The 15,529-nt window shown below is 38.0% G+C and overlaps 1 protein-coding gene across 2 annotated transcripts in view; it reads left to right on the top strand.

Annotated features, from left to right (window-relative positions):
- The window catches only part of ZSWIM6 (zinc finger SWIM-type containing 6), a 222,108-nt gene that overhangs the window by 115,945 nt on the left and 90,634 nt on the right, over positions 1-15,529 (top strand). The window contains exons 1-2 of one of the 2 annotated variants that reach the window (XM_023545651.2): positions 593-13,589; positions 13,825-14,181. In XM_023545651.2, coding sequence (XP_023401419.2) covers positions 13,571-13,589; positions 13,825-14,181 — 376 coding nt within the window. In that variant the 5' untranslated portion in view covers positions 593-13,570. Of the gene's footprint in view, positions 1-592; positions 13,590-13,824; positions 14,182-15,529 lie in introns of those variants that run through there. The other variant, XM_064272349.1, reaches the window with a different exon arrangement.

Raw genomic sequence — 15,529 nt, forward strand, 5'->3', positions numbered from 1 at the left:
AAAGCCGCTTTCCCAGGTCAGTTCTCATTCCATTATACTGCCACGCCTCAGACACATATTTTGATTCTGAAACACAAATCTAAGCCAGTATGTACAGAATTGCTACTTAATTAGCACTTTGGTATTTCAAGCCATTTGGGTTTGTGTTTCTTGTTAAGAATGAACAGTAGTCAGAAATTAGGCATAGGGATTCTCTGGTATCTTTCAGCTTTTTTTTTTTTTTAAATCCTAAAGTTTAGCAAGATGAGATCATAATTATTCATCAGCAACTTTATTTAACAATTATATATATGGTAGTAAAAGGAAAATTGTGATTAGATTCCTGAGCCAATTGCTAAATTACTTCTCTCTTTGTTTAATGTTACCACAGCCAACATCCAACAGAAGCACTCTCCTAGGATAAGATGGAATATATCTGTTAATATACATTATAAACACTTGCCCTGGGAAGAAATAAATAAAATCAAATTGTTACTTGTATTAGTGGCATTTTTGTGAGATTTTGAAGAAGCCATTTAATCAGGGATATTATCTACAATAAGAGTTTAATTGTCCATAACTATTCGGTCACACATGCTCCCTGGGTAAGTAAGACACATAACTCGTTTGTTTTCAGACTTTGCTAACTTGCATCTTCCCACAATAGAACAATGTGGTGTAGTATTCAGATTTCATTTAACCTCTCCACTAAATAAAAACTTTACTTTTTTCATTTGTTTTATTTGTTCACCCAATTAATACTGAGTAGGTACCATATGCCAGGCACTGTTCTAGGTACTTCTAAGTGCCACCAGGATCTTAACAGCCCTTCCTTAATAGGGCTAGGTGTCTCTCTCTGTGTATTACAGAATAAACTCTAAGGCAGAACTTGCACTTTAGATTCTCTCAGGTCCTCCTTGCAAAGAGCTATACTTGAGCTTTGCCATTCCAAATTTTGAGAACTTGCAAGTAAAATATTATAAACACTTTTTTTTTTTTACCATTATGGGTAAGGAGTGTGTGGTATTCTGGCAAATCAAATATTAATAGATATTTTTAGTTGAGAATATACCAGATGAACTTTTAACCATAATTGTGGCTCAAGTAATAGTAATGCTGTGTTTTCTTTAGTATTGCATCACAAGAAGACTGACTTTAAACAACAGACTGACTTTCAAGAACAAATAATTGGTTCTCTTATGGTGAAGGGGGTTGTTGAAGATGAGGCCATCTCCAGTTTTTAAGTCACACGTGACTAGCTGAGTCTTGAACTCCTGGAGAAATGCCAGTTGAGCTCTTAGTTCTGTTTAGCAACCCTGCTGTTCATCCTGAACTGTTTTCTTTTTTTATTTCCTACAGCTACTGTTCTAGACCTTTTACCACCATTCTTCTTTAAAGTTCTATTAAGTAGAGTCAGTGGGGAAACCTTTACTGTGTGAATTCTTAACGTCGTTACCATTGTGATATGCATTCTGAATCTCCAGATAGGCGGTGGTGAATGCTACTTAATCGAAACTCATATGACCTTGGAACACCCCTCCCCCCCTTTCTTTTGATGAATACCTGTTAACATATGTAGAACACTGTTGAAAATGAATGTCTGTATTCTGTTTTTCTTCCTGTTTATTTCTTAATCTAATTCTGATCTGCCTTCTTAACTATCAAATTGCCCAGTAATCCAGCAATTTCTCAGAACTGGAACCCTTGGATGCTCCCCTGAAGACTTGCACAATGCCTGTTACCAAGCAGAGGATTAGGGAAGTGGTTGTTGAGTGGTGTGGCCACTCGTTATCTTCATAATATTTAATGGACAATAAGGGAAAGAATATATTCTTTCAGATGGGAAGGCAGACAGTATCTATTGGTTTCATTCCATTTTTAATGGGCTTTTAAAAATATTTATATTATTTTACACATTTACGTAGATAAGCCTCACATACATTTATATAATCTGAGATTTTTCCCAATGGATATTTTGCCAGCTGTATGAAACACAACAACTACAAAAAACTATCATGCCTTGAAAACCTTAGTTATAGGCAGGTGGGTAAAAATTCTATAGGTAAAAACTAAATGTTTACTTGCTTTTATACTGAATTTCAAAGCTTCAAAAAATTTCCCCCCAAAATGTCAGTGACATATGTATAGACGGTAGCTTTAGTGTATTTATCCTTTCTCTCTCCCTTTCCCTGAGCCATAGCTTCCAAGTTATTTGAGATGATCATTGCTTCAAACCCTATAGTAGCCAGAGCAGGTCAAAGGCCTTATGCTATATGAGTACCACTCCATAATCTAACCTCCATTACTGATGGCTTACCTCCATAATTTTTTACAAATCATCTAATATAATCTATTTTCCGGTTCCGGTTCCTGTTGAGACAGTTCCGACTCATGATGATCCCATGTGTTACAGAGTGGAATTGCTCTCCCTAGGGTTTTAAGGCTGTGAAATTTCAGAAGCAGATCACCAGGCCTTTCTTATGAGGCCCCTTTGGGTGAGTTTGAACCATCAACCTTTTGGCGAGTGGTCAAGTGCTTAATGGTTTGCTCTACCCAGTGACTCCATCTGCTTATCTCATTTAATAAATGAGAAAAAGTAGATAATAAGTAACTTTCTAATGGGGCTAAAATTAGAGACTAGAGTTAGAACCAGGAGCCCAGTCTCTCTCAACCTTGTCTTACTTTGAGTTCCTTAGTTCATCTTTCTATGCATGGCTATGTCTGTGCATAAGGAGGGCCGAACATCCATGGGTTAAGGAGAGCCTCTGAATGTCTCGTTGCCTAAGTGGGCTAGGCCATTCAGTAGGGCAGAGCCAGCACTGATGACTTTGGGTGTTTGTCCTAGGTGTGTGTTCATCACCAGGCTCCCAGAACATGTGCAGCAAATCATTTATATGTCAAATTCTTTGACTCAAGAAGTCTTTGAACACTTTTCAGTTTTAGTGAAAGCATTTTTATTTTCTTATTATGTAAGTAATATGTGTTCATTATAGAAATTTTAGAAAAAAATAATACCCCCACACCAAACAAAACAACCATTACAAAAGATCACCTGTAATGACACTACTCCAAGATATGGGTAGGGATGTCTTAGGAAGTTTTATCGGAATTTTTAACAGGTGACCTGTCTCTTTGCTTCTTTTTTATCACGATGTTCTTAAGGAAAAAACGTACGATTTTTAGGCAAGGTTTAAATACGTCCACTTCACTGTTCTTAACATACACCAGATAGGATTTTCTTCTCCACTGGGTCTCCACAGTCAGGGAGATAATAACTTACAGTCCTGCTTGAGATTCTTTGAGGAGAACAGGAGCTCTGACTTCACTCTGCCTGTCAGGCCATAAATTACCGAAAAGGGAAAGCTGTGGTCACTTTTTATTCCACAGCTAGAATTGCAAGTCTCCTCAGTGTTGCGTTCAACCTTCAGTTAGTCTCTAGCTCAGTGACAAGACAGACTTGAACTGTAAAAATAATTTTACATTTACATTGGCTTGGGAGTTACACATTAGGGCTACAAAGGGTGTTTTTATTTTAGTAGAGTGATCTTCAAAGCCAAAAGTGCAAAAATTACTTTCAGTTATTGAAAATGAAAGTTATTTTGAGACAAAATTGAGTCTTTTAAATCCCCTTTTTTTCTCTTCTGTTTGGAATCAAGTCACATTTTAAGAATGTGCTATGTAAAATGGAACAAAATTTTTAAAAGCTAGCAATTCCATTAATTCACAAGTATGAATATATTAGAATATAAATGACTACAACAACAACAAAGCCTTGTCCATTATTGTAATAGAAATGCCAGCACGCTCCTGGAAGCTTGGCATTTCCAGCAGCATGCGCGTTAATGCTAACTGGGCAGGGTTTTAGTGCACGTGGTGGAAATGCCAAACTTCCAAGAGCATGTGGCATTTCTGTTACAGTAATGACGGTAGCAGGCACTCAATAAAAGAAATCACTGTAGTGCTTTAGATACATTTTCAGTTATCTTTACAGCAGCCCTGCAAGATAGGTATTATTAGTTCTTTTTTATAGATGAGAAAATCAAGGCTAAATTACTCACCTTAGCTCGTTTAGCTTAGTCTTGTTGGAGCCTGAAGGAAGACCGATCTTTTTTTTTTTAGAAGGTTTCCAGTTCTCACTAAAATCCTACCCGACCTTGTGTTATACTGTATATCGTTGCCTCTAACTTTCTCATGTAGGGTATACTTTGCCTTAGGCCAAAAATGTGTTACTGAGATAGTTACCAATAATTTTTTTTTCTTTTTTTTTTGGTTAATTGAATTATTTCAAATATATGGAGAACCCCGAGGTAAGAAGCAGCCCTGGAACATTGTAAAACAATCTCTTTGTAAAAGTAAATATTCTCTGATTTATCATTTTTTTAATTTTTATATTTTAATTCAGATTTTTAATGAAGATTTTACTTAAAATAGGATGGTATAGCTTTAAGTGTTAACAGTTGTGGAAGTAATACATTTTTGTTATGATAAAATGCTGTTTTCATTTTTTCCCTTAATGATCAGCTCAGTTTAATATCCCATACCTGACATCTTGGAATGGGGAACATTTAGGTTACATAATTAATAAGGTAGAAATTGTATAAATTTCTGATGCCACAAGTTACATATTCTTCACTGTTCTACTTTGTTTACTGAAGTCTTTTGACCAAAAAAGCTTTGTTTAGTCTGTAATTCTAATCATCTAGGTCAATGGTTCTTAAAATGTGGTCCCTGGACCAGCAGCATCAGCATCACCTGGGAACTTGTTAGAAATGCAAATTAATCAGACCCCACCCAGGCCTACTGAATCAGAAATTCTGGGGATGGGCCCTGCAATCTGTGTTCTAACAAGCCACATTCCCTTTTGAGAATCACTGAACTGTATGCTCCATATACTGAGAACATTTGTGCATTCTTTCATCTAACAAATGTTTCTTGAGTGCCTCCTCCAGGACAGAACTTTCACGGGGAAGGCACAGACCTCTGCTGTCTCCAAGCTACCAGACTAGCTGCGCTTATAAGAGAGGAGTGGACTCTTAGAAATAGCCTCTAGTGAAGTTAAAGTATCCTGGGCTTGGGGCCAAAGCATTTAGTTATTTGTGACTTGTGTAATGCAGGGTGGACATTGCTTGGAAGAGCTCCATGAATTCCTTCATTTGACATAGTTACAAGGGCCTGGCATGTTCCAAGAACTGTGCTGGATCCTCAGGCTGCAGGGATGAAAGATGGTACTCTGCCTCCAAGGATCCAAAACCTTAGCAATGTTTTACTCAAGTGTCTGGATCTATCCATTTGCCTTCCTTTATCCTTTTATGTCATTTATTTGTTGGTATGGAAAGATTTTATTTGTGCAAGTTTATCGTTTGATTGCAGAACTCCAGTATTCCTGCTAGTCTGTTAAAGGCCTATTTAATCCAAAGTGTGCACCACCACTGCTTCTCCAAGAGAACCTCAGGCTTTTCATCTGTACAAAGGGGAATATGATGCTTACTTTGCAGGGTGGTTGTGAAGATTAAGCAGGTGAAAGCCTGGGCAGTGGGGTAAGGCATTAGGAATGGGTTTGGGCCAAAATGTGGGGGTTGTGTTGGATTGAGGTGTCAGGTTGGAGCTCCAGGGTGTAGGTGGAGGAATTTGGCCTCTGAGGCTTACATTCTCCCCTCCTGACTCCAAGCACGCCTTCTTGGCTTACCCTTTGGCTCTGGTAAACAGAATTGGTCTCCAGAATTTCCCCTTCACCCCTGGTTCCTGAAGCAAACAGCCAAGCATTTCCTAAAGTTGTTTTGCTGTAAACAACAACAGGAAATAAACAGGTGAAAGGATTTTCTGCCCCTTCACCCTTTAGACCTGGGCCCCAGAAAGTAAGAGAGAGATGTACAGAGGTGCTAAAAGCTGGTGTTTGGGTGCCAGAGGGCTCAAATGAGGTTCTTCTGCACTTCAGAAGTTGGGGACCCAGGTGAGAGCTTGGGAGTGAGGAAGGAGAAGAGAGGGAGCACTGAGCTGCGATGGGGGCAGAGGGGTATGTGGACAGGGGCCGGGTGAGGAAGGCCTACAGAGCTGCCTGGCCTCTGAGAATGGTGAAAGGCTGGAGTTGCTTTGCTTGTATAAGGAAAGGTTGATGTCAGAGAAAATGGACTTTAAAAGATTGGGGCCAATTATTTAAATTCCTAAACATGGCTTGATGTTACTGTTGTGGGAATACCTCAAAAATTCTGCTTAGTTTTTTTATCACCTACCTGTCCACCCACCTAATCTGATACTGGGCAACGTTTGTTTCCCTCAAATATACATGTTAAGATACAGAAATACATTCTGCAATATTACTTGGTGGTGGTGATGGAGAACACTTATGTACTTCAGAAGTTGAGATGACACAGAATGCTGTGATGTTTTTTTGAAAAACCCCACTTATTTCCTTTGAAGTAGGCAGTATGTTAGTGTTCCTTCAAGATGCCCATTGCAGGTAGCTAAATTAGTGGATTAATGTCTTATTTTCAGAAATCATTTCTGATGTCAAGCAAAGATATTCTGATCATGTGGATCCTTGTATGAAATGGTACAAGAATTGACATTAAGGAGAAGACAAAAACAATACTGAACAGAATGCCGCTGGGAACTCTTGGTTGGGCCCATCGAATGCATGCTCCGTAAATTTTTATGTTGTTTATATGGTGTGCTGTGGTTTACAGTCTGGTCTTTGCATTAATTTGCCATTGTCTTTCTCTCAGATATTAATGAAGTGTAGGAGTGATTCCGTTTCAAATAGGCATTTTTTAAGGTGGACTTAAAAATAAAGCTTTTCCTTTAAAAAATAATTTTTGTCAAAGATGAAAACTGCTTCATTAGTGATTGCTGGCAGACTCTCCTAATGTCTTTCTATGAGCTGTTTAAGTTTAGTATTAGAAATTAGGACTAGAGGATTTAATTAGCCAGCTCACAGGATGATGCAGCCTCTTTAATTTAGAATTTTCCTTTGAGAAAATTATGTAGTTGAAGAAAGAATATGATGTTTTAGACAAGTTGGTTTTAAATTGAGTTGATTGCCGCAGTTTTGGGCCTTTGTGTCTATACTGCTGATGTGGAAATTGTGCAGGATTTGAATTAAAGCTTTTTTTTTAGCATAACAATTGCAATGTGGGGTATTGGATTGTATACAGTAGTTCGCAGAGTTCGGGAAGGCACACGTGAAGTTTTCCTGGCAATGATTAACTATTTTGCCAGGAACGCATAATCAAGTATTAGTTACTGTACATTTAACCAACCTGGTGAGTTTAGTTAGCCAATGAGTATTTTGTTATGAGAATGTTAAATGTTAACACTTTTGTATTTTTAGACTGAGTTTTAAAAATTACAAAAAAACCTCTCACAACCTTTGCCACCCTTTCAGCCATAACATTACATTGCCTTGGTTTCTGCCTTTAATTTCCCTGGGGGTTCTTTTTATTTAGGAAAAGGGTGAAAGATGTATTTGTGTAAGCACTACAGCAGTGCCTCTGTTAAATCCTTTTCAGCAAAGAATATGTTACTTGAGCAACTCATGCACAGGGCACATATATTTCTGAAAAGAGGTGCCCTGAAAGCAATAGTTTCAGTGTGTGTGTTTAGTTCATGTCTGCCAGTTTATTTTAGCTTAGAAATTTTCTAACGTTTTGAGTTTGTAACCATGTTTCAGTAAATTCAGCACATGTATATATATACACACACACAAAATGGCCAACCTTTAGAAAGTCTTTGTGTATTTTAAAACAGCTGTCTTTCCAGTTCTGATATCATGGGTCCCCTTGCCCCCTTAAAGATGAAACTAAAATTTAACCTCAGCTATGGAAACTCAGCCCTCAAGGAAAGTTTATTTTGGAACATCAGTGAGGAATTAAATATTCACTTTCTAGAAACCTTAATTGATCCTTGTTAAAGTGAAATATATTTAAAAGACTTAAATACGTGTTTCTGTATGAGAAATTTGCCCCTCAGTGTTGTCTCTGCTGAGTCTTATTAGCCATTGACCTACTGTAAAGAGCCAAGCTCAAATAACACCTTTTCAAAGATGATTTGGAGGAGTCATTTCTTCCAGGCCTTGGCACAGTGCATTGTGATAGCAGTTCTTCAGTTTTCTGGTCTCAGGACCCCTTTACACTCGTCGTTATTGAGCACCTTAAAGTGGTTTTGCTTATGTGGATTATATCTGCTGATATCTACTGTATTTGAAATTAAAACTGAGGAAAACTTTATACCAAAACCAAACCAAACCTGCTGCCGTCGAGTCAATTCCGACTCATAGCGACCCTATAGGGTAGAGTAGAATTACTGCCCCATAGAGTTCCCAAGGAGCGCCTGGCAGATTTGAATTACTGACCTTTTGGTTAGCAGCCGTAGCACTTAACCACTATGCCACCAGGGTTTCTGAAAACTTTATGTATATTAAATAACAGTAATAAATGCAACCAACAGCAGCAACAACAATAAACCCATTACATGTTAACATAAATAACATACCTTTATAAAAATAAGAACTGCATTCCAAAAATACGTTTCACATTTTTGAAAACCTCTTTAATGTCTGTCTTAATAGAAGCAAGCTGGATTTTCCTATCTGCCTATGTATTCAGTCTGTTCTGATAACACATATCACGTAGCCTCTGGAAACCTAAAAGTGCACTCATGAGAAAGAGTTAAAAAGGCCATCGATGTCTTGCTATAATTACGAAAAAAGATTTGACCTTTGGCGACCTGTGGGGATTTCTGGACCACACTTTGAGAAGAATTGCATTATAACATTTAAAAAATAGATATGGTTTCTAAAAAAGTCTATCCCTTAATATTTTCTAGTCTTTATATGAAAGTAACACTGTTTCATAAAACTACCTATGTTGGCTGAACTTAATAGGAAAATGGGGAAGTGTAACTGAATCTTTGAAGATTTTTGGTTGTGCCATCAAATAGCTATGATCTTCCTGGTGTTGCCCTACTCACTTACCTCACGCATTCCCAGTGACCCCTCTTAAATGTCCCAATCACCTAACAAGTGGGGAAACATCCCCCACCCCCACCAAGATTCTGTAGCTTAGAAAAAGGAGGTGTTATGGATGAAGGGAATGCAGCTGACCTTGCCCCCCTTTTCTCCAGCTGGGAGGGGAAGGAAAGAGAAATAAAATTTAATGAGCATTTTTATTATGTGCCAGGTGCTTTACATATGTTATTTCATTTTAATCCCCAAAACAACCCTAGGAGATATTTTTAGCCACATTTTGCACATGAATATAGCAAGACTTAGGTTAAACAAGCCCAACACACAGCATTTCAGTGACAGAACCTGACGTGAACGAGGGCATCTTTATTTCCAAGGTCTGCACAACGCCGTGCCTTGGTTTTTGCTTTTTCTTCAGTTCCTGCAGATGGGAGTGTGTATACTAATGTTATCCTGGCCTCAGTAGTGGCATGATAATACAATAATTTGACTGCCCTGTGAGACTTATTTTTGTGGGATGAACTGCTTTCACAGGTTACATTTTTTAAGGCCAAAGAGATGTATTTATAAGAAAAGGTATGTATATTTTCTCCAGTTTTAATTTTTTCAAAATAAACAATTTTCCATGTTTTACCATGAAATGCAGGATTGCCTCTTTTTGTGTGCTCAGTTCTGTCACACGGAACAGCTAACTATTCCAGAGGGAGATTTTGCTTTTGCAATCCTAAAATGGCTGGTCAGAGTTTGTCAGAATTCTAGTAAAGCCAAATCCCTTCTCAGGAATGCTGTTTTGTTCCAGGTCATCCAGTACCGAAGAGATAAGACTGCTTTGGGGGAATGTCTTAAAGCCCGCTTGGGATTGTTGAGGGAGGAATATTTTTCCTGCTTGTCCTGTGGATGATGTGGTGTTATATAGGTCTCACCTGGAGTGAGTTGGGGGCATTCCAAAGAAGGTTTCTCAAATTGGGTAGGCCAGAATACACCACTACAAATCCTAAAGTAAGACTTGGTGGAAATCCTACATTATTCCAGCATATTCAGTATTGTGTAGTTTTTAAAAGTAATATACTATCTACACCTTAACGAGCACTGGTGGCGCGGTGGTTAAAGCGATTGACTGCTAACCAGAAGGTTGGTGGTTCAAAACCACTGGCAACTCTGAGGGAGAAAGATGTGGCAGTCTGCTTCTGTAGAAGTTTATAGCCTTGGAAACCCTACGAGATTGCTGTGAGTTGGAATCAACCTGATGGCAGTGGTTTCGGTTAAGGTTTGCGTATACCCCTTAGTTGTGTGTATGTAATTTTCCTGTATTTAAGGTGAAGCCTCTCATATCTAGCATCGTCCACCACCTCGCCCTAGAAATAAGAAACAAAACAAACAAAAATCAAATAGACCTTTAAGTCTTAAATAGCTGCCACAAAGCTAGTCAGATTAGAGGTTGCAACTGACCTGAGCACAAAGAATTCGCTGGAAAAAAGGTTAACAGTATGGAAGAGAGGAATCATTATGATAGCTAATAGTAGAGAAATGTAACAAAAACCCCTATTTTAAAAATACTGTCACCTACTACAGGGAAAGAGTCCTGGTGGTTCAATGGTTAAGCGTTCAGCTGGTAACCGAAAGGCCCAAGGTTTGAACCCACTTGCAGCTCCCGGGGAGAAAAGACCCAGCAACCTGCTCTTGTAAATTTTATTCTGACTCATGGTGACCCCATGTGGGTCAGTAGAACTGTGCTCCATAGGGTTTTCAAAGGCTGTGACCTTTTGGAAGTAGATCGCCAGGCCTTTTTTCAAGGCACCTATTATAGATTGAATTGTGTCCCCCAAAAAGATGTGTCAGCTTGGCTAGGTCATGACTCCCGGTAATGTGTGGCTGTCCTCCATTTTGTGATCTGATACAGTTACCTATGTGTTGTAAATCCTAACCTCTAGGAATCCACGGCACTGGGTTTTGGTACGATGTTAATGAGGCAGGGTTAGATAGAGTTATGTTAATGAGACAGGACACAAACTACAGGTTTAGGTTGTATCTTGAGTCAGTCTCTTTTGAGATACAAAAGAGAGAAGTAATCTTCACATGTAAGTTCAGTGACATAAAGTTCATCAAGTTGTTCACCCATCACCCTAACAGCTCAGTGTCCCCTAATTGTTGACTCCACTTAGCCTTTGAATTAAGTTGTTTTGAAGTCTTTTTTTTTTTCTTTACAAAAACAGTAAATAGGTAAGGTATTAAAATTGGATAATATATGAGGATTTTTTCCCCTTGCATAATTGTGTGATATCAGTGTTCAGTCTATTTTACTTCCTGTTAATTTGCATAACTCACATGAATCAAGAAGGTAATTTTTGCAAAACTATTGATCGTCAATTTTCATCAGTTTTTCCTAAGGACCTCTTTGATAGTTAAATCGGTTTATTATGAAGCACCTATAATGTTATGCCCTTGTAGAGTCTTCTCTTTAAAGTCTAGCTAGTCTAACTCTTTTGGATCCTTAATTGTTTTGGCTTAATCTATGGTTGTGAAAGTTCTCCAATATGGCTTTTATAGAGAGATGAAGACACTTAAGGAGAGATGATAGTGTTAAGTGGGGAGGGATCGATATTATAAATGATCAATTTATGACAACTATTTTCCTATTAATGAGCCCTGGTAGCACGGTGGTTAAGTTCTTGGCTGATAACCAAAAGGTCTGTAGTTCGAACCCGCCAGTCACTCCACAAGAGAAAGAACTGGTGATCTGCTTCCATAAAGACTACAGCCTTGAAAACTCTATGGGGCACTTCTGCTCTGTCCTGTATGGTCACTATGAGTCGGGATAGACTTGATGCAACGGGTTTGGTTTTGTCGTTTATTTTCCTATTATGACAACTGATTTCCTGGTTATATGTAACAGGTGGAAAACAGAGATTACCTGCATTGAACATACAGAATATATTTGTGAAATTTTGGGACTCCCTGTTATGAGCCATAGATATTGTCTTCTTTTGTGCCTGTCCCACAGAATTTTAATTCTAGGTTTATAATGCATCTAATATAGATTAAGGCAAGACTTCCCTTATAATTCTTCATTTTTGAAATTTTCTTGGGTATTTACTTTTTTTATTTGATCTTTTTCTCATAAGAAAATTATGAGATTATAGTTGTTTAAAAATATAATTACATTTACTTTTATTCTTGTGATTAAAAAAAAAAAAAAACTCCTTGATCAAAAGAGACAAAGTACCCATTCTGAGACAGGAAAAATCAAAGGTTATCATATTATAATTTTCAGAAATTCTTATTGTGAAGTAGTAATGGTAACTTTTTTTTTAAGGTAATATTCTATTCTAATGATTTATTTGGTAAAAATTATTATAATAGTTTCCTCCCTCTACTGTTACTGAATATGAGCTATCAAGATGAAATTACATTACTCTGAAAGATTACTTCTAAGTTGAGCAGTGTTTCTTCCAATTCTTTGGCCTGGGCAGCCTCTCTCAGGGAAGACAGTCAGCAGGGTTCAAATGTTCCATGTATGAGCTCCAGGCATTGTCTGGTGGTCTTTCTTGTGTCACACATTTCTGCAGCTTCCAGAGTTCCCACATGGCAAAGGTCCTTCTCTTTGTGAATGAAGGAGAAGCCAAAGATACACTGGCCAGCTCAATACATTTCAAATAAGTAGCATAGACAGTGAGAGGCCTCTAAGGGCTTCATTTTGTACCACTCATGATTCTGTCAGGCTCCTGGAACGCTAAGGTAAATCTCAGTCCTGGAAATTCCCAAAAGGATCCCCCTCTCATTGCCTTGGGACTATTCCTGGCCCCTGAACGCAGCTTTCACAGGTGGGGTGGAACTGAATGGGTGTGTCAAGTAAAATTCAGGGTCTAACCTTCCTATGAGTGTAGGGAAGGAGAATGTGGAAGATTTGTCCCCTACCAGGCAGGACAGGACTGACTGGCAGGTGGTGGTTTTCAGTTCGCTATAAGCTGCAGCTTGAGCTGTCCAAGGGGAACTTGTTGTCTGTGTGGGGTGGGTGTCTGATCTCTGGAGGTTCTAAGAGCGGCCAGAGGGCCATCAGTCAGGAAGGCTGCTGATGATTCCTGTGTGGTTGTAAGTTTAAGTTACAAGACCTCTCTACATTCTTTTCTTACTGAGTGATTTTATACATGCACACATGGTGTGAGTATGCTTAACAACCTTATATGTTGTACCAGCTTGGCTCTGTAGTATATGGAAGAAAATAATGATTGCGAGTTGCTTGGTGGTATGTGTGTATAAGGTTTAGTGGGCCCTACAGTTCCATCAGCAGGCTTTGCTCATAGGTGCTGCCACATCGGGGCATATGTTAGTCATGCTACAGAAAGGATTATTAAATTAAAAAAAAAAAATTCCCTGGTCAAGGTTTGTAAAAAGGACACCCCCCTCAGAGTTGTGGTTTTAGTTGGAGGGGGCTGGTGGCTGCTTGGAATAAGAGTGTGTTGGAGGGAGGAGTTTGCTGGGAAGAAAGGTGAGCTGGTAGGCTCCACTTTAAAAAGGAAAAGGGAAGAAGGAAGAAAACCATTGATCTAGAGGATTTTTGTCTCGTTTACCCCAGAGTCAGAATGGAGTAGATGATGACATGTTAGTGCTGTAATCCAACAACTTCCAGGAGGTATGATGGTGGTATACTGCAGTAAGTGTTTACATATGACTGTATAAAGTACTTCAGCTTATCTGTTAAATACATCTTTTTTTTTTTTAACCTCTAGTGGTGCGGGGGGCAGATTTGTGTCCTGAATATTTCTACTTAAAATAAAAGCTGCCATAATTTTTCCTTCGTGCTGTCAAGCACCACACATTTCAAAGAATTACAGCCTTTCATAGTATCTGAATGCAAAAGCTAAACTCTCTCTCTTTCTTTTACATAGGTTTCCACTTGAGCGGCACAGTAACGGAACCTGCAATACAATCGGAGCCAGAAACTGTTTGCAACGTGGCCATCAGCTTTGATCGTTGCAAGATTACCTCAGTGACCTGCAGCTGTGGAAACAAGGACATATTTTATTGTGCCCATGTTGTGGCACTGTCTTTATACCGCATCCGCAAACCAGATCAGGTCAAACTGCATCTTCCCATTTCAGAGACTCTCTTTCAGATGAATAGAGACCAACTACAAAAGTTTGTACAGTATTTGATCACAGTGCACCACACAGAAGTTTTGCCAACAGCTCAAAAATTAGCAGATGAAATTCTTTCCCAGAATTCTGAGATCAACCAAGTTCATGGTGAGTACACACATTGATTCTATGTGTTTCTTCTCGGGATCTTTTTTTTTAAAAATAAATTCGATTGTTCTGCATAAAAATGAATTAAATGTGAATTATATCATCAGCATTACTCTTAAGTGAGTTTAAAACTAACTTTTAAATTTAGTTTTGCATCCTAAAACATTGGTTTTAAAGTGTTCCATGGCATTCTACTAGGTGGCAAGTCTTTTGTGCTCAGGAAATCTTTCATTTGTTAAATATTAGTGAGGTCACCATGAGTCAGAATTGACTTAGTGGCAACTGGATTTTGATTTATATTTTCTTTACATTTGGTGAAATGTCATCAAATACTAGGTATTAGTTATGGAAAATACTTGATTTACCCTTGTACATTGTTGTCAGTAGAATGATTTGAGCATATTCTGAATTTTTTTAATTTTCTTATAAAATTTATAATTCAGGAAAGCATCTGACAAGGTGTCTCATAAGAAAAGAAATTTAAAAATTATTAGAACTTGTTTAGAGAGTTTCATATATGAATAATTATTTTATATAAGAAGTCTTAAGAAGAGTTTCTTTTCAATCTTTTATACGTTGAAAAGGTTATCTCATTTATTACTAAACACATTTATCAAGTGTTTATTTTGTGCAGCTCAAATTGTCAGCTCACAAGAATTTCTGTGCAGCCTTTCAGAAACATACCTGTTATTTATCTCATATAGTACATTAATATAGGGTAAATAATATTGTTAAAATATAGGCCTCTGTGGTTTTAAAATATTTATGCAGAGCTTTAAAAATAAGTTGAAGAAAATAATGCAGTGTTGACTAGGCAGCTCAGCAACCTAACATTTTTATATTTCTTTTCTTATATTGACTAGTGATACATGACAAGTCATTCTACCTTAATCTTTCAGGCTGTCCTCAAAATTATTACTTCATGCAGCAAATAAGCATGTTTTAAAAAGGAGCAGTTTGAGATTCTTTTTTTTTAAAAAAAAAAAAACTTTAAAATTATGAAATACAAGATGTAGAAAAGTATATAAAATATGAATGTACAGATTAGCAAATAAAGTGAACGCAGGCCAGGAAATAGAAGGCTTTCGGCACTTATAAGAGCTCCACGTGCCTCCCAGTAACAAGCCCCTTCTCTTCCTGATTTTTGTGGTAATCACTTCCTTGGCAGCTTGTGTTTTGTTGTTCTTGTTTTTTACTTCACTAAAACCAAACCCATTGCCATCAAGCCGTGCAGCGGTTAAGAACTACAGCTGCTAACCAAAAGGTATACAGTTCAAATCTACCTGCTGCTCCTTGGAAACCCTATGGGGCAGTTCTATTCTGTCTTACAAGGTTGCTATGAGTCAGA

The sequence above is a fragment of the Loxodonta africana genome, chromosome 2, assembly GCF_030014295.1.
Source record: "Loxodonta africana isolate mLoxAfr1 chromosome 2, mLoxAfr1.hap2, whole genome shotgun sequence".
In the NCBI taxonomy this organism is placed as follows: domain Eukaryota; kingdom Metazoa; phylum Chordata; class Mammalia; order Proboscidea; family Elephantidae; genus Loxodonta; species Loxodonta africana.